This window comes from Syngnathoides biaculeatus, chromosome 15, assembly GCF_019802595.1.
Source record: "Syngnathoides biaculeatus isolate LvHL_M chromosome 15, ASM1980259v1, whole genome shotgun sequence".
NCBI lineage: Eukaryota > Metazoa > Chordata > Actinopteri > Syngnathiformes > Syngnathidae > Syngnathoides > Syngnathoides biaculeatus.
The window spans coordinates 15,493,959-15,510,890 of record NC_084654.1 but is presented as its reverse complement, the minus strand read 5'-3'; the positions used below and the strand labels follow the sequence as shown (position 1 = coordinate 15,510,890).

Genomic DNA, 16,932 nt, shown 5'->3' with positions numbered 1-16,932 from the left:
ACATTCTTAAGTAAGTTATACATAAAAGAAGAAAAAATAACTATTTATTTTGCGGTGATGGCCAAAATAGTTGATTCATTGATCCTTAAGAAGCAATCCAATTAATTATGGATGAATCTTATCTTGAAGTAAAATGGGCAAAACCAGGAATCGGAGTATTTAGCATTTATTTCCTCAAGCTAGGATGGGTTTTTTTCAAAACAACATTTTTGACTTTTGTTATTACAATTTTTTCTGCATTCATTGCAGGTTATTTATGACAAAACAAAAAACATCCAAGCAAGGGGAGAGGATCCAACAAGCTACGGTCCACTCCGATCTCTATCAGAGGTGACGGCTGCAGTACTGGAGAACAATCCTCTTTATCTCAGCTTGTTGAAGAATGCAAACAATGTGAGCGTCATAAGCAGAACTTGTGACCTTGTCGAAGTGCGGCTGCCTCCCCCGAAAACATTTATCAATACCGCCTGTGTCTTGATGTGACTAAAGATAAGCCAATTAGAGAAGAATAAATGCTCGATAAGGAATCTCTCACGAGGCGTTTTGGCAATTTCTCCAAACCGTTTGAAGGCTCTTTTAATTCGAGGTTGTCAAATATAAACAGTTTGCCGCTGCCCGATTTTGACACAAGGCATTCTTTTGTGTCTGTAAAGGACTTTGTGGTTAATCTCTGGCTTTCTCAAACACTGGGCATTTTGTTCCAATTGGTGCTGAAATCCAAAGGCAAACTGATGCAGTCATTAATTGATGTCATGGAATGAGACTGGGCATGTCACAATTTCACTGAAACCTCCAAGGTCGAACACATCACGCAAGTTGATATTTGATTTGCTCTGACTGTGGAAAACATAGTAATAAATACTGGGAATAGGTTTTGCCCGTTCAAGGGACAGGAGAACCATTTTGGTTTGTTTTTAGGATGCATTTGTGTCACATTTTCACATTCTTAATTACATAAGCATAGAAAAAGTTTAAGTTAATGTTTGATAATAGTAAATTGCAAAAACAAAAATTTTTACAAGTGTAAAAACAATGCAACAATTGTAAATATTCCAACACGTTCTTTTTTTAAGGACCTAAAATTTGTGATTTATTGCTACTGTTTGGAATTGGCATAATGTCCTGTCTACTTTTTTACATTACATTAAATGTGTACAAAAATATATATACATTAGTTACTCTCAGAGTTAATCTTTTAATGGTCACTGAAATGAGATCTTCCAAGATATGGTGAATGATGCCAGTACATTTTTTTTTTCCATTTTGGTGCTGTGTTTTTTTTCTTCATATTGTTATTTTACAAGGACTTTGAGGAAATTGCAAACTTAATGAATATCAAGGACATTCAACTATATGTCTAAGTTGCAAATTCACGGAAAATTAGGTCTGAAAAAAAAATAAACAAAGTATCAAAGCACAAAGAGGCATCCATTATTCACAAACGATTCCTTCAAAACATCACAGGTCAACTTGTTTCCTTTTTGAGGACTGTTCGAATGGGAACAATGGCGAAAGATTAATTCTTTGTGAAGGGAGATTCTGCCTTCATGGAATTGAAAGCGCTGCATAATTGTGTGTGTGGTGTGTGTGTGTGTGTGTGTGTGTGTGTGTGTGTGTGTGTGTGTGTGTGTGTGTGTGTCCACAACTCAACACCTCACACTGATAAACTCCGAGGAGTTCACTCTCCATCCATCCACCCAGTTCCATCATCATGCATCTTTGCGCAGTCCGCTGTGTGTGTGTGGGGGCGCGTGCACGCGTGTATGTGCGTCAGGCGTGGTTATGCCTCCACGCGGCAGCGGCGGCATCAGCCACAGCCGCTGCCTGTGGAAACAAAGGTAGGGTGATTTATTGCCCCGCACTGAGAGCATAAATCACACCTGCAGCGCTGCGCCTTTAAACGCCCTGTGTCCTGACAGCATTTACCTTTTATAAATGATTGGGCTGCACCTCCCATGAAGCCGGCGAGCACAAAGCTCACTCATTCTGCATCTCACTCTTCCTTTGTTTCACCTCTCCCTCTGTCTCATTTCAATATTCTCGCGCTATCTCCTCCGCACGCCATCACTCTGCTGCAGCCATTTCAGCCTCCTCCGTCTTCTTCATCTCATCCTAATCGCTCCATTCTGTGGCCCTTTCCCTTTCCCTTTGCAGGGCATGATGGGATACTCCCAGAGGCGCCGTGCTCTGCATTCACCCGACGCCCAAATTTGTTAGGGGATAAATAAATAAAGCTGCTTAAAAAAAGGAGGCAGAGCTGCTTCGGTGCCTGTTAAGGAAATGAATGTGTCAGTCTCGGCTCTATCTGCCTTCCTCATGGCCACTTTTGTGAAAGACATAAGGGGGGAGGTGGAGGATAAATAGCACACACACACACACATATATACATACATATATAATACCACACCTGTGCATCACGGAAGGAGTGTGGGCCTGGAAATACACAGCCTCAGCTAAAGATAAAGGTGACGTCTTGAGGCCATTACTTATCCCACACAGCCGAAAAGGTTTGCTGATATTATACCTGCTGTCGCCGCATAATAGCTCCGGGTTGGGGGCCGCGCATGCACACACACACGTAGCAACACACAAATACACACAATATGAACACAAACAATAAGGCTCACAATAAATTTCAGCGCACCAATTTAACGCACATCTTCTCACAGACGCTCATCTGACTGAGTTAAAGCAGATAAAATAGCAGGTAAATTAAATGTGACTCAACAGTTTGCAGTGTAGCAAGGCAGCGCATCCGGACAACAAAAGAGGCAATATTTTTCTAAAGGTGCTGTGGAGTAAACACCAGAGCGGGGGCATGCACAAGACATTTTCTTTTGACAGTGGTGAGTCATAAACGATAAATCAGCTTTTATTTGACTTTACATGGAATCAAATAAGAGAAAAACGATTTGGATTCATTATTCCTTTACGTACAGTTAAGTAAAGGGAATATCTGTGTAATTACAAATATATATATATATATATATACATATTTTTCTAAAAAAAAAATCTAAAACAATCAATAATTGGTTTGAGATTGTGCTGTTCTGTGAACCACTGAACTGCATTCCATGTTTGAGTAGGGAGGAAAAAAAAAATTTGCTCATTTTTTTAAAAATATATATTATTTGTATGCATTTGTACTTCATGTTGAACAATGGGAAATGAGGAGAAATGCCGTAAAGTAACAGAGGGCATGCAAAGTGGATTCATACCATCCATGCATTAGCGTTCCATTTAGTCACAATTCCATCTGTTAAATGCTTACGCACTTGATCTTCTCCCTCTAGCGTGGGGGTTCTCATTCAGATCCAACTTTTTTATGGCAGCAAATAAAAAAGAGGGACCCTGACAGACAAGATGAATGGAAACCAAGCCAGTCATTTTCAGCTCGAGATTTGAATGTGACAGTTGTTCTTTGTATTTGCGTTGGACCCTCTACAGTGGAATGGAGAGATACCCTACAAATATGTGTGTTTCTGCTGCCAGCACGCCGCTTGTTCTACTGTAACCGAGCAGGAGCCTGCTTGCGTGTGTGTGTGTGTGTGTGGTGTGTGTGTGTGTGTGTGTGTGTGTGCGAGTGTGTGATTTTTTTTTTTGCGTGTGTATGTGTGCGGGAAAATAAACACCGGCAGCCTTGCACTGAGTAAATCTTTGCACATCTCCTCAAGGTTTGAAGAGAGATTTTTTTTTTTTTATTATTGTAGACAATTATATGTTTATTGCAAGAGACAGTAAATGGCAATGTTTTATGAATTAGCAAGAACACGGTTAGGGCTTTATGTTGTTGGCAGAACGCTCCGCTTTTCTGTTATAGGACTTTTATTCTTACTATCATTATTTTAGGGCATCCTCTATGTTGTTATATGGAAGTTGGCAATGATTGTTGGAACCCCAGTTTGCTAGTTTGCTACGTCAGCATTGTGGAATGAATTTTACAGTAAATACTTCGGAAATCATTTTGAGCAAGGCACAAAACTAGAAAAATTAAAAACAAGGGGGAAAAATGAGAATTACAGTGTGTATTAAATTTGAAATAAATATGAAGGATAAAATATGTCACGTGGCGCAAAAAATACCTATTCAATCACTCGTACTGTGAAATCAAGTAGAGAAAGATAAGCACTTACACTGTATATTAGTTAGTGGTACGCCAAAATATTACAATGTATTTTTTATACCGTTGAGCATTTTCTCACCTTGTATTACCAACACTACTAATCGATTACAACCAGGAAAAGCACATTATATGTACATCCTCTATTTACCCCCGTGGTGGTATTATAATAATTGGGCGTTAATATTTTTTTTCTTGGCTCTTGAAAAAAAAATTCAATGTCCGATTAATTCCTTCCAATTAAGACTTTTTTTGTATATTACGTGCCTCTATCCCATCACAGGCACACACAAAAAGCAAAAACGATTTTCAAGTTAACCTTTGAAACAAAGATCTTATGAGACACGCTCATCTTCCAATCACTTTGGACTGCGACAACGTGCTGCACTGTAGAGGAAAGCAGATTGCTGTCACTTTTTGATTACCCACTGTTGTCAACCTCAGATAAGGATTGTAATGTTTCTACGATTGACCATAAAACATGAAATATGTTGCTGCAGCAAGTTTTGATTTGGTCTCGAAGAAAGCTCAAACGTCGTTTGTCATCAGACAGCGACAATATAGATAAAAGAATGTTGTTCCTTTTGTGATATTGTGTCGTGATTACTCAGAGGGCTTTCACTCTTTGCAGATTGATGTGCAAGAAGACCAGATCAGTTTTACCTTCCTCAGTCTAAATCTACAACATACCAATGTAAATACGGTGTTGTTGTTTTTTCTTATAATCCATTTCACTAGTTTGATTATTGCACAAAGGCTGCTTTGGAAAACTATTTTTAGCAACATGACAATACAAAATAGTGAATCACTACTATTCTCGCTTCATTGCACATGTGCACCTGTAATTAGTTCTATTAAAAACAAATCTGTTTTCCAAGGATATTATTACATAGCAATTAATAAATAACATTTTCTCAAGTAACTGCAGCTAAAATGCCAGTTGTCTACTAATTACTTAACAGTTCATCCAAAATCTCACTAGATTCTTTGTGAGAACAGGCTCAAAAACAATATTCTTAGAGACATTCCTTTCTCGTGAGAGGAGGTCAACAGCTTCACGGGGGAATAAGGAGGCTAATGTTTGGCGGCTATTAGCGTGCCCTCAGTTTAGTGCTGCAGAGAGGCCTCGCTTGTAGCAGGCCTGACCTCTATGTTGGAAAACACTGCGGCACATAGTCGGGTGTCATCTCCCCTGAACCCGACCATGCTCTTGTGAGGCACCGAATTAGTAGAACTGCAAACACACACAAACACACACAAACCCTGCTTTCGGCCCTGGGTTAATTGCTTTGATTGTTGCTCCGGGCTCTGGCTAATACAGTGGGGGACTTCAAGTCGTGTGATGGTGAGGGCATTAAAAGCATTCAGATGGTATTAATTAACTATTCATAGGACTTTAGCTGCTGCCAGTGGTATGTGTTTACCTCATCTTCATCAACCCCACAAATATTTCCTTTTATAGTTAGCCCATGCTGAGTCTTTCTACCTTCATGAGTAGAAGTGAAAGCTATGAAATCACGGTAGCATTGCCAGGTATTATGGGAATATTTGGAGGATTTTTGCCAGGGAATTTGGTGGAGCTCACTTGACCTGAAGAAACAATACAAAATTGGAACAAAATAAAAGAAAGGAAAAGGTGTAAAAGTTAAGCCCTTTGGAAAGTGGAGTGGGAGAATAGCCACGATTATCATTTAATGAGACGCTTCACCTTGAGATTAAAAAGTAAAAAAAGAAATAGAAGTGCAGTTTGACCTGGGCCAGCTAAGTGCGTGCTGATCAGGAAGAAATTCCCCACGTACAAAAGGAGCGACTCGTCTTAAATCACATGAGTTTCTGCTCGACTAGGCAGCAGCCAATAAAAGGTGAACGCGCCCTCCATCAAATATATCCTTCAGCAGTAGTAGAAGAGTAAAACAAGGCCAAAGCGTATCAGCAGCCAAGGCCGGATAAACTCTTTGCTGTGCCATGCAGTGCTGATCTGTAGATAACAGCAAGGTGCACGGAGAAATGTCAGGTCACACTAACTTGGGATGTGTCAAACTTAAACGTTCAAAGAAACTCTAAGGAATAGCCTGTGCTTTTTTTCCTTATTTTTTTGGTCCCAGGGTTGAGCATGTCATTTTGAACTGTACGTTACTGGGTTTAACCCTCAAAGCTAATTACAAAAAACATTACGACGTTACAAACCAGTAAGCTAAGTTTAGCTTGGTTTAGTTAGTTTGACAGAAATTGTCTTGTTTACACTGGGATAACGTTATTGGCAGGCATATGTGACAGCAGACATGACAGAGGACACAAACCAATTAAATATTAGCACTCAACATGAAAACTAAGTTTAATCTGAAAGATGACATAAATTGTCTTAAAATAAAGTCTAACACAACACACTGCATAAATATTGTCTGATTAATTTGGTGTGCAGCCAAGTACACAAATTCATCCTCAGCAAGGATGCTAGCACTAGCTTTGTGTGTGTTTCCAAGCCCGTCCACTAATATTATAGTTTACCAAATTAAGCATATTTACAGTTCTCCTAGATTCACAAGCCATTGTACATACCTTTGAAATGTTTTGGTTATTTGTAGGTGCTTTAAAACATTTTACCTAACGTGTTTTTAAACTTTATTATATTCCATATATTTTGTTTTCCCATCATCATCATCATCATCATCATCCCAATAACTTTTAGGTGAACATACTGAATGTAATAACTAAATGAACTTCACATTTTTTGTTTTTTGGTTCAGCACCGATGTTCGCAGATGATATTGTGATATGCAGTGAAAGCAGGGAGCAGGTGGAGGAACAATTAGAAAGATGGAGGCACGCACTGGAAAGGAGAGGAATGAAGATTAGCCGAAGTAAAACAGAGTATATGTGCATGAATGAGAGGTGCTGTGGGAGAAGAGTGACGCTCCAGGGAGAACAGATAGTGAGGGTGGACGACTTGGGGTCAACAATACAGAACAATGGTGAGTGTGGTAAGGAAGTGAAGAAATGGGTTCAAGCGGGTGGAACAGTTGGCAGAAGGTGTCTGGTATTCTATGTGACGAGCCAGTGGTGAGCCATGATGTACGGATTAGAGACGGTGGCTCTGAAGAAAGATCAGTAAGCAAAACTGGAGGCAGCAGAAATGAAGATGCTGAGGTTCTCGCTTGGAGTGGATTAGAAAGAAGCTCATTACAGGGACAGCCAAAGTTGGATGTTTTGGAGACAAGGTTAGAGAGAGCAGACTTCGATGGTTTGAACATGTCCAGAGGTGAGAGAGTGAGTATATTGGTGGAAGGGTGCTGAGGATGGAGCTGCCAGGCAAAAGACCGAGAGGAAAACCAAAGAAAAGGTTGATCGAAGTGGTGAGGGAGGACATGAAGACTTCGGGTGTTAAAGAGGAAGATGCACGAGATAGGCTTAGATGGAAAAAGATGACACGTTGTGGCGACCCCTAATCGGGACAAGCTGAAAGGAAAACAAGAAGAAGAAGACCGATACGAGCGTGTGCCACACAAGAAACTTCCCCGGAAATAGTGGCACTGGCAGCTCGTTGACGGTGGATGAGTGTGCAGAGTCTGCCGGCGAGGTGGCGGGTTTCGTGGGCGTTTCAGCCTTCTGCACAACAACTTCAACTGTCAGTCAAAATATGTCTTTATGTGAAAAATGTGCGCAAAATAGTTTGAGAAAGACATCAAGGTGACGTAAGAAGGCGTATCCTGGTGGAGAGATTTCGGAGTGCTAGCAGCAATAGCACAACCTGTAGGAAAAGCCTAAATGTTACTACCTGGAAGGGTGTTGCGCTACAATTTCCTAAAAGCTAGCACCAGGGCGCTGACGTCCTTGCGAGCGGGCACACAGTGAACAACAAGAAAACCAAGTGTCATGTGAAAAGGTCTTTAGACTACACCTCTTCACTTTGCATTGGAGATGAGGACAGAACGCACTAAACACCAAAGCCGCCCGTTACATAATTTCAACGAACCAACTGTTACAAGCCGAGCCGAGATTTGGACCACAACTTTACAACTGTGAGGCAGATGACTGACATAAAAGGTTAGTATCATACTAGTTTACCAAGTCCAGAAATAGTCGCCAACAATCCATGCAAATTTTGTTGTAAAATATAAATGTCATTTTACCTTGATAGACAAGCTGCTAGAAGCTGAAATGCCTTATAAGAAAATCAGTTGGTTAGTTTTGAGTGTAAGACAGAGCGAGGCTTCTGTCAAATACGCCCTAATAGCAGTCATTTGTGCTGTATTCTGATGAAATATGTTCCTGTAAAACGGTATCTTATTGCTCCCGGGTGTAAAAAAACATGCAATGTTTGTATGAAGGTTCTGGTTGTTTACTTCGGGTTTCCTCCTTTCCACTTATGAGCAGCACCTGCCGAAGCCTCCTCCTCTATGGCCTGTATACGTTCTGTGGCTCAACATGACGGTGGGGGGAAGAAATATATAAATAAATACAAACACTGGCTCCAGAGCATGTTTTCTCCCTCCCCCTCGCCTCCCTCCTGGCCCCTACACAGAGAAGTAATGAGGGGCTACCTGTAATTACAAGCAGCTGCTGTCTTCCCTGACGAACGCTAATTGCCAATAATGATTTTGGAGAGCTGTAAAAATTCACCGGCTGACGCTCGTCTCCCTTTCGCCCGTATCCATGCTTGAGCTTTGTGGAAATGGAGGAACCAGGAGGGAGGGGAGACAAGGAAAAGAGATGCCCCCCTCACCCCACCCCCCACTCCTCTTTCCTCCCGCCTGGCTGTGTCGCAGTCAGTAGTGCAATTTGCTAATTTCTGCTGCTGACATATCAGAAGCCTTTGCTGGCCTTTTTGGCAGTCCCTCCCATTCTGCCGCTCTCGCGCATGTTTGCTGTCTTTTTCTAAAGCTGATAGCAGCTTTATTAGCGCCATAATGTGCAGGTGGTGGTTTAAAGGTCCCGTGCGAAGCCCAGCACAGGAAGGAAGTGGAGGGGAGCGGAGCGAAGAAGACTTGGGTGAATGGCGGAGGTGACTAATAAGCCACATGCATAATTAAAAGACAACGAGGCTGCTAATTAATGAATGCTTATGTTTGGCAGTGCGTTGTAATGGAAGCGGCATCAGCGTGCAAAGACTTAGTCTGACGCAAATTGAATTAGGCCCCAAATAAGAGAGAGGAGGAGTGGGAGGAGACTCATGCAACATACATTATGCAAGCTGTCACACACGGAATACTTTTCCAGGTACAGAGTAGTAGCCAGCAGTGGCCGTCATGGCCCGCAAAGCCTCCCCTCCTGGCCTAAACACTAGTGAAAGCACCAAGCTACATTTACAACCTAAATGTTATTTTTTTTCTTCAATGAAATTGTAGTGATGTATTCCCAAGAGTCTCCAAATATCTTTTCATTTCTCTTGGTCACACGTCTTCCAGTATGTTTATGTGTTCTGTTAATGTCCAAATCAGATTTTAATCTCTGTGTGGCCATGTCATCTTAATCTTCCGCATGCTGTGCTAGGTTCTGCAATTAGTGGGTGTCTGTCAGCAAATAGTTTTTCAGCATTTCAAAATGCCAATCGCAGGTGAACAGTGTTGCAACGTCACATATGCAAGAGCCCCCCCAAAAAATGCAGTTGTATCAACATACCGTAATTTCTGGCCGATAAGCCACGACTTTTTTCACACGCTTTCAACCTTGCAGTTTATGCTGTGATGTGGCTCATTTGTGCATTTTTTCTGACAGCCGCAAGTGGGCACTCAAGCGGCGGAATATATGTGCCGAGGAAGTGACTTTTATCGGTCCAGCCCTGTTAGCGTGGTGCTAATGTTAGCGTCAGCTCGGCACTAGCATTAGCATGGCGCTAGCGTGGCAGCGCTAGTGTTAAACTCTGTGTGTGCTGTCTTTCTTTGTAAATATCTCGTGTTTCAATGTGGGTTTCAATGTGGGCACTTGCAGCTTTTACACAGCTGCAGCCTATGTATGTACCAAATGGTATTTCCTTTACAAATGTACTGGGTGATGCTTATAACCAGGTCCGCTCTGTAGGCCGGGTATTACGGTACTCTTTTACAATAGTACATGTTGTAAAAATGGTATTTCCAGGTAAGAACACTTTTGGTCGCTGTTTTTCCATTGAAGTGTGTTGGTATGCGTGTAGGGCTCAATCATCAGGTGTGCAACTGCAATTCTTTGTAACTTCCCAGTTCAATTGTATTCAACAGCTCAGTATGTAGTAGGCCTAAACTCAGTTAAGTATAGTTTAATGACAAGTTGTATGAAATTGATAAGAGACTGTCTGTCACTGCATCACTTTGAAACAGAAAGCCAGGAAAAGCTTTCCTGTTCGTTGAATTTCAGCGTTATCTCCTCTGATGTTGACGTCTTGCAGATAACTGCGATGGCGCAGTGAATAAACACATTGATAGAGATCAAAAGGTGCATAACGTCCATACATAAAAGTTCCCCTAAGCATTGTATAGAAAACAAAGCCATCAGTCAGTGTTATCGAAAGGAAAACTAGAAGATAGCGTAAACAAATCAAACAAACAAAAGTCATACCCTGTCTAAATTCAGCCAACTCACTTTTGAATTGGGGGAGATTTCTTGGCATAACTGTCATCATATCAAGTAAATGAACAGCTGGTTAAATTCATTTTAAGGTTATTGGATGTGCCTGTGACACCAATAGTTCTGGATACAGATCAAGATATAATTAAGAGCGGTACATTGCTTAATTGTAGTGCTGTTCTTAGAATGAGTGGGACAAAAGTCATGTTTTTCTTGATTTGCTTTGACTCTTGACAAAATCGCACTACCAACGCCTTCAGCAAAAACAAAGAAGCCGTTTTCATCATTTGGACATCACTTATTTAAACCGTAGAAACTTTTTTTTGACCTAGCCCCCTAAAGGAATCTGAATCAGGAATCATTGGGAGCCAGAATTGAAACTAGGAACTGGAATCAGAACTGGAATTGCTAAAAATCAAACAATGCCCAACCCTAGTTATAAGTAAACCCATTTTGGCCCATTTTCATGTCGATTTTAAAACTGAATTTTTTTCACTCTGCAATCGACATTTCCACTACGTTTGGGGGGGAATGTTTATCATATTTACTAAATTTGTGTTTATTAAAACAATTATGTTAGACCTGGATTATGGAGGAAGAGAGGGAGGGAAGGAGAGAGAGAGAGAGAGAGAGAGCGAGAGAGAGAGAGAGAGAGAGAGAGAGAACAAAGAAAATGACTTTTTCAATTAAATGAAAAACGTACGAATACCAGGCTTATCAACCTTGAAGGGAAAGCCAAACAGCCAGCTAACCTTGCACCATTATTGTTCCATTTTTATTCTGAATAATTTAAAAAATTTGAAATAACCACCGGCCAGCCTTGAACTTGTTGCTTTGGCTGGTACTGCAAATTGTATTTTTGGTCTTTTCACACAGCCTTCGTTGTCAGAAGACTTACATTAGCCTCCAACATCTTTAACCAGACTTTTTCAGCGAACATTTATTCTTAGATTTGAAAAGCTTTTGATCTACTCCTTTGATCTGGTCCAAATTTAGAAGAATGCGATTGAAAAGAAACCATAGCAACCGCCTTTTGAGCGTAGATCCACAGTAAAACTCCATGTGAATTTCAACTTTTATGTTTCCGGTGAAGATATAATTGAAAAAGGTTTGTGAAGGAACTTAATGAGCAGTAGTTCGTCTATGACAAATTTTTATTTTACCCGGTGCTGATTTTTATGGACGACAGACCTTTGAACAACCTGAACTGTTAGAATAGTCTGCAATAAAAGACGTTTAAACGCCACCTTATCTCCACCGGCTTGAATAGTTTACACGTTTATTGTTATGTGTTCATCACTCTGTAATTGTTATATTACTCTGAGGTTTGTCTCTGTGGGAAAACTGTCAGGGCATTGGCTTCAACTGAAACAGAGTTCTTTTTATATATACATATATATATCAAAGAGTATATTACTCTGAGGTTTGGGGAGTAAAACGATATGTGATATTTTCATTGTCTTATTTGTTTTTATGTCATCCTACTCTTTTTCTTTAAAAGGAAATCAGACCCGGAAAGACTGCTCGGAATGATCTCATTGTTTGGAGAGACTGGCCCGATTCTCTCCTTTGAATCCAGTGATGTCATGACAGCTCCCAGTACAATACCGTAGTAAAAGGTGCTATCGAGTGACATTTTAGTATCCTCCATTTTCAAGCTATCGCACATAGTCTCAACAAATTACAGCGGCCCTTTGTTCTGCTTCGACGAAAATATACAGTAGATGTGAAGATGAAGTATGGCGATGGGGAAATTAGCAGAATGAAATTGTGTACGTATGGAAATGCACACAAAAATGACTCAATTTACCATTCAAATTGAAATTCCCTGTGGACATTTATCACTACAGACTACTGCTCTTAACAGGCTCGACCACTTTAGGCGTATTGCTCCCAGCCGAGTACTCTGGATTTGAATATGGTGCCTGATATTTGGTATGTAATAAGGGGCCTGGAGCCTTTCCCTCTCAGTGAGCAGCAAGGGCCTGTCTTCTTGATAATACCATGCATGGATAACCGAGTGAGACGCCATCAGATACTGAAACCGGCGGGCTTAAGGGAAATGAAATTTATTTGGAGGCAGCGGGCGAGGGCGGCAAGGATAATTGAAACGGGGAGCGTTCAGTTGGGGAGAGGAATTGAGATGTTGTCACTGCGTCCCCCTTATCATCATCGAGGCCACTTTGCAAAAGCAATTAAAGAGTCAAAAAGAATATCTGCGCTTGTGCGGGGCGCAAGAGAGCAGAACGCAAGTCAACTAAGGTGCACCCTTCCTGTGTGACACCCGGGCCAAGAACACATCCACACCTCTGGCATACTTATCCAATGTTTTAGAAAGAAAACCGAGCTCGTTTCGCTGACAGATATTTGCATTACAAAGCCCACAATGTGATATCACCTCTAAAAATAAGAGTTGGCTGATAGAAAAAAAACTGCATGTGCCGTACTATATACAATGCATGCCAAATCACTCACACTGTGTGAACATATGAGATAGTCTGTTGGTGCAGTTTAGATTTTTTTTTAACTCCTCATTTTAAACACTAAGATGTTCTTTTGTCAAAAATTAATAAGTAAAAAAGCAAGGTAATGGCCGCCCTCAATATGTTTGTGATCATGTTCCATAGTGGCTATATGATCAAAAAGCCAAAGGAAGTACGAGCAGGAATTACGCTCTCGTCGGAACATGACAACAAAGAGGAGCCAAGGTTATACAAGCTCCTTCTTTCAAGCTAAATCTTGTGTCTTTACTCCAAATTGAGGTTTTCAACGGGACAACTACCACTGATGCCATCACTCACACTGTGTGAACATATGAGATAGTCTGTTGGTGCAGTTTAGATTTTTTTTTAACTCCTCATTTTAAACACTAAGATGTTCTTTTGTCAAAAATTAATAAGTAAAAAAGCAAGGTAATGGCCGCCCTCAATATGTTTGTGATCATGTTCCATAGTGGCTATATGATCAAAAAGCCAAAGGAAGTACGAGCAGGAATTACGCTCTCGTCGGAACATGACAACAAAGTGGAGCCAAGGTTATACAAGCTCCTTCTTTCAAGCTAAATCTTGTGTCTTTACTCCAAATTGAGGTTTTCAACGGGACAACTACCACTGATGCCATCAGTGAACAGTCAATGTGATTTGACAGACGATTATGCGCCCGCGCGCCATCGTAGTCGGAAATCTGCAGTCGAGCACGAAAAATCACGCACGTAAAATTTGTTACAAGTAGAAATACGTAGCTATCGAAACACATCACTTATAATGTGCAGTCTTGACCTATGTTCCCTCTAAGCTGCGACACTACGCAATTGCGCACTTGTCGCACACAGCGCACATGAAAACCGATCCAGCACAGTGAACCACCATTTCTTTTTTTTTTTTTTTACATGGAAGCACAAGGTCTCTTAACAATGAGCTGCTGCTCAGCCTACTTCTATTTCCTAGTTTACCTGACAGCGCACCCCTCCACTCTTAAAGGGGTACACTCATAATTGCAAACAGAACACACACCTGCAACTTTATATCTGCGTGCATGACTGACCACACCTGTACATTTTTCAAATGTGAGTGACTGAGTGAGAACAATGAAATTACTGAGAATGTGAAGGTGAAAAAAAAGGGGTCTCAATAGAGATGGGGATGTGTGAGGCTTGAAGAGTGACACACTTTCAATGACAATGGTCACTTTGCACAGTGATGGTGAATTCCATTTTCTCCAGCTATTGAAGTACACAAATGCAATTATAAGTAGACAAACTAAAGACGAAAGTTGCAGTGAGATGAGAACTCCTGTTTCAATGTTTGATCGAGAAGAAGAATAACCTGTTTATCTACTCAAAAAGATACATTGTAAAAAGGAGTGTACTGTACTGCACAGACCAAATATCTAAAAGCAAGAGGAAGCTCGAGATGGTGGTGGGAACACTAGTGTAATAAAGACAAAACTGGAATGAGCAGCTAAAGGCAGAATTGCGCTTGAGCGGGAATGGAAGTATTGGTGGTAGTGGTGGTGGGGGGGCTTGTATTTCAGTGAAGGGAAACCATAGTAATGAACAGGTGGTGTGGGAAGAGAAGGTTAAGCCTGTTTCTGTGGGTGTCACTGGAACCCGCCCCGTGCTGTGCAGACAGATGTGTGGACGGACCACTATCTCCTCTACCCCCTCCTCACATACTTGGTCCTGCCAAAGCCCACTAGCCTGTGCTGGAAACCTCACTTGTTTATCTGCCTTTGTTCTTTTGGTTATTTTTGGACCCGAATATTGCCTCTGCCCATGTGGAATATTGCATTTCACAACCAGGACGGCACTCAGGAGAACGGCAACCTCCACCAAGGCCAAGTAATAATGACAGATAGAGGCGGCATTAATCTCAGGATCCCTTGACATCACGTTAAGAGTGTCCGTTTATCTTGAAATGTGTTTCTCTATTCAAAACGGTGTATGGTATGCTAAACCCAAGAGCAGATACATACAAATCTGCACAGCAAAGAAAGACGATGTCATATGATATTAAGCATTTTGTTTTGGATGTAGTCCTTTGCGTTTTGGAAATCCCAGATCTGAAAGCACAAGGTCACTAGTGGTTAGAACGTCGGTCTCAAATTTGAGAGGGTCTGGGTTGGAATCTTAGCTTCAGCCTTCATGTGTGGGTTAGGGTGGGTTCATGTGCTTGCGTGGGCTTTCTCCAGGGACTCCAATTAATCCCCACATTCCAAAACATGGTAACACTTTCGGTTGATTAAAGATCCATAATGTCCATCGGTCTAAATCGCTATTAATATGCCCCTTGCGATTGCTTGGTGACGAGTCCGGAGTTTAACTTTTCTTCAGCCTGCAAGCCAGCTGGGAAATCCTCCAGCTCACCCACGATGAGGAAAAGTACCTTAGAGAATGGATGGATGGACATTCCAGATCCACAACAAAATGCCACACATCAGAGAGGTTTGGTCATAAACAGTTAGTTGGTATTTTTCCCATTACACTGCTCACAATGCCTCGGTTCAAGAGGTAAATACGTAAAATTTAGAAGAATGTTGCAATGTTTCTGTAATTACGTCTGTCATATTTTGTTGATATTGTTAAAGAAATCAACCGTTTCTTTGTAACCTAATGAAAGTGTTCTTACACCTTACTGCAGTTGCTTGGGGTCGGTTGACAGGCAGCAAGGAACAGGATGTTGTCGTTAGGCACTTCCACTGACAATGTGTGTTGTAGGCGCGCGAGTCGTTTGACTGAGGGCTGTATCAGACAGGTGTTTCCTCGTTTGCCTCGCTGACTGGTTTTATGTACATACGTTGTACAAAGCTGCGTTTCTTGATTTTATCAATGAAGGTGACCAGCCAGTTCGTGAGGATGGAATATGATCAATGTCACCAAAATGCCGTTTCAGTGTGAAAGTGCATGAGAGAAGAGCACCAACAGAAAATCACCTGTGATGACACAGCAAAAATTCTTTTGTCTTTTTCCAATGCACCTGTTGTCCCCCCCATCTCAGTCTCGGCCTCTCTCCCTCACACACACACACACAAGCGCACAAAAATACATACACACAAAACCAGATAAAAATCAGTTGATAGCATGGCCGGCTTCATCAGATGGGCGCACTGCTGCTCCGTTCATTAACATCCAATCGAAGACTGGCTGGCCCGCAGCCTGCCGTTAGTCGCACTTGGATAAACAGCACAAAGCAAACACGCGGCGGAAGACACAGATGCCGACAAGAAACAAAAGGTAGCAAAAACGAATTTTCAAGAGTAAGGAAACGCAGCTGGCGAGACAAAGAGCAAGATAGTCCTATCCAAAGAGAAGCGATGGCAAGCGTAGCCGTAGCCTTGGTTTCAGAGAGGTCAGCAGGGAATTTTGGATTGGCGTTGCCTGTATGACGCCCACGCGCTCGGCCCGCTCTCCCTGGGACGCCGGCGCCACCTGCTTCCATAGTGGATGGCAGCTTTGGAGCGCAGCAGGAGGGCTGGACGGACGGACTGACAGACAACATGTTTCAGCGAGTTTGTTTGGAAACCTGTGCCCGCCCAGCCAGAGAGAGGAAAACTTTGGAAGAGCGGGGTGAGACAAACAGATAGAGAGCTATTTTTTTTCCCCCAAGATTATACAGCATCTTTTCAGTGTCTGACTACTAAAACGCAAAGCAAAAACGATTCATACTGGTTGATACATGCTTGTTTGCTGGGGATTGTTTCTTCAGATTTGTTTAGACTAATTTCACAAGATTTGAGGACAATTTGGGCATTTTGCCATCTTGACATATCCCAGT

At 41.6% G+C, this 16,932-nt stretch overlaps 1 protein-coding gene across 11 annotated transcripts in view; it reads right to left on the bottom strand.

Moving 5' to 3' along the window:
- The window catches only part of LOC133513351 (uncharacterized), a 197,631-nt gene that overhangs the window by 81,988 nt on the left and 98,711 nt on the right, over window positions 1-16,932 (bottom strand). Inside the window, exon 1 of one of the 11 annotated variants that reach the window (XM_061844073.1) lies at window positions 1,927-2,125. The exons of the other annotated variants lie outside the window; for them this stretch is intronic. Coding sequence (XP_061700057.1) covers window positions 1,927-1,985 — 59 coding nt within the window. The 5' untranslated portion in view covers window positions 1,986-2,125. Of the gene's footprint in view, window positions 1-1,926; window positions 2,126-16,932 lie in introns of those variants that run through there. 11 annotated transcript variants of the gene reach the window in all.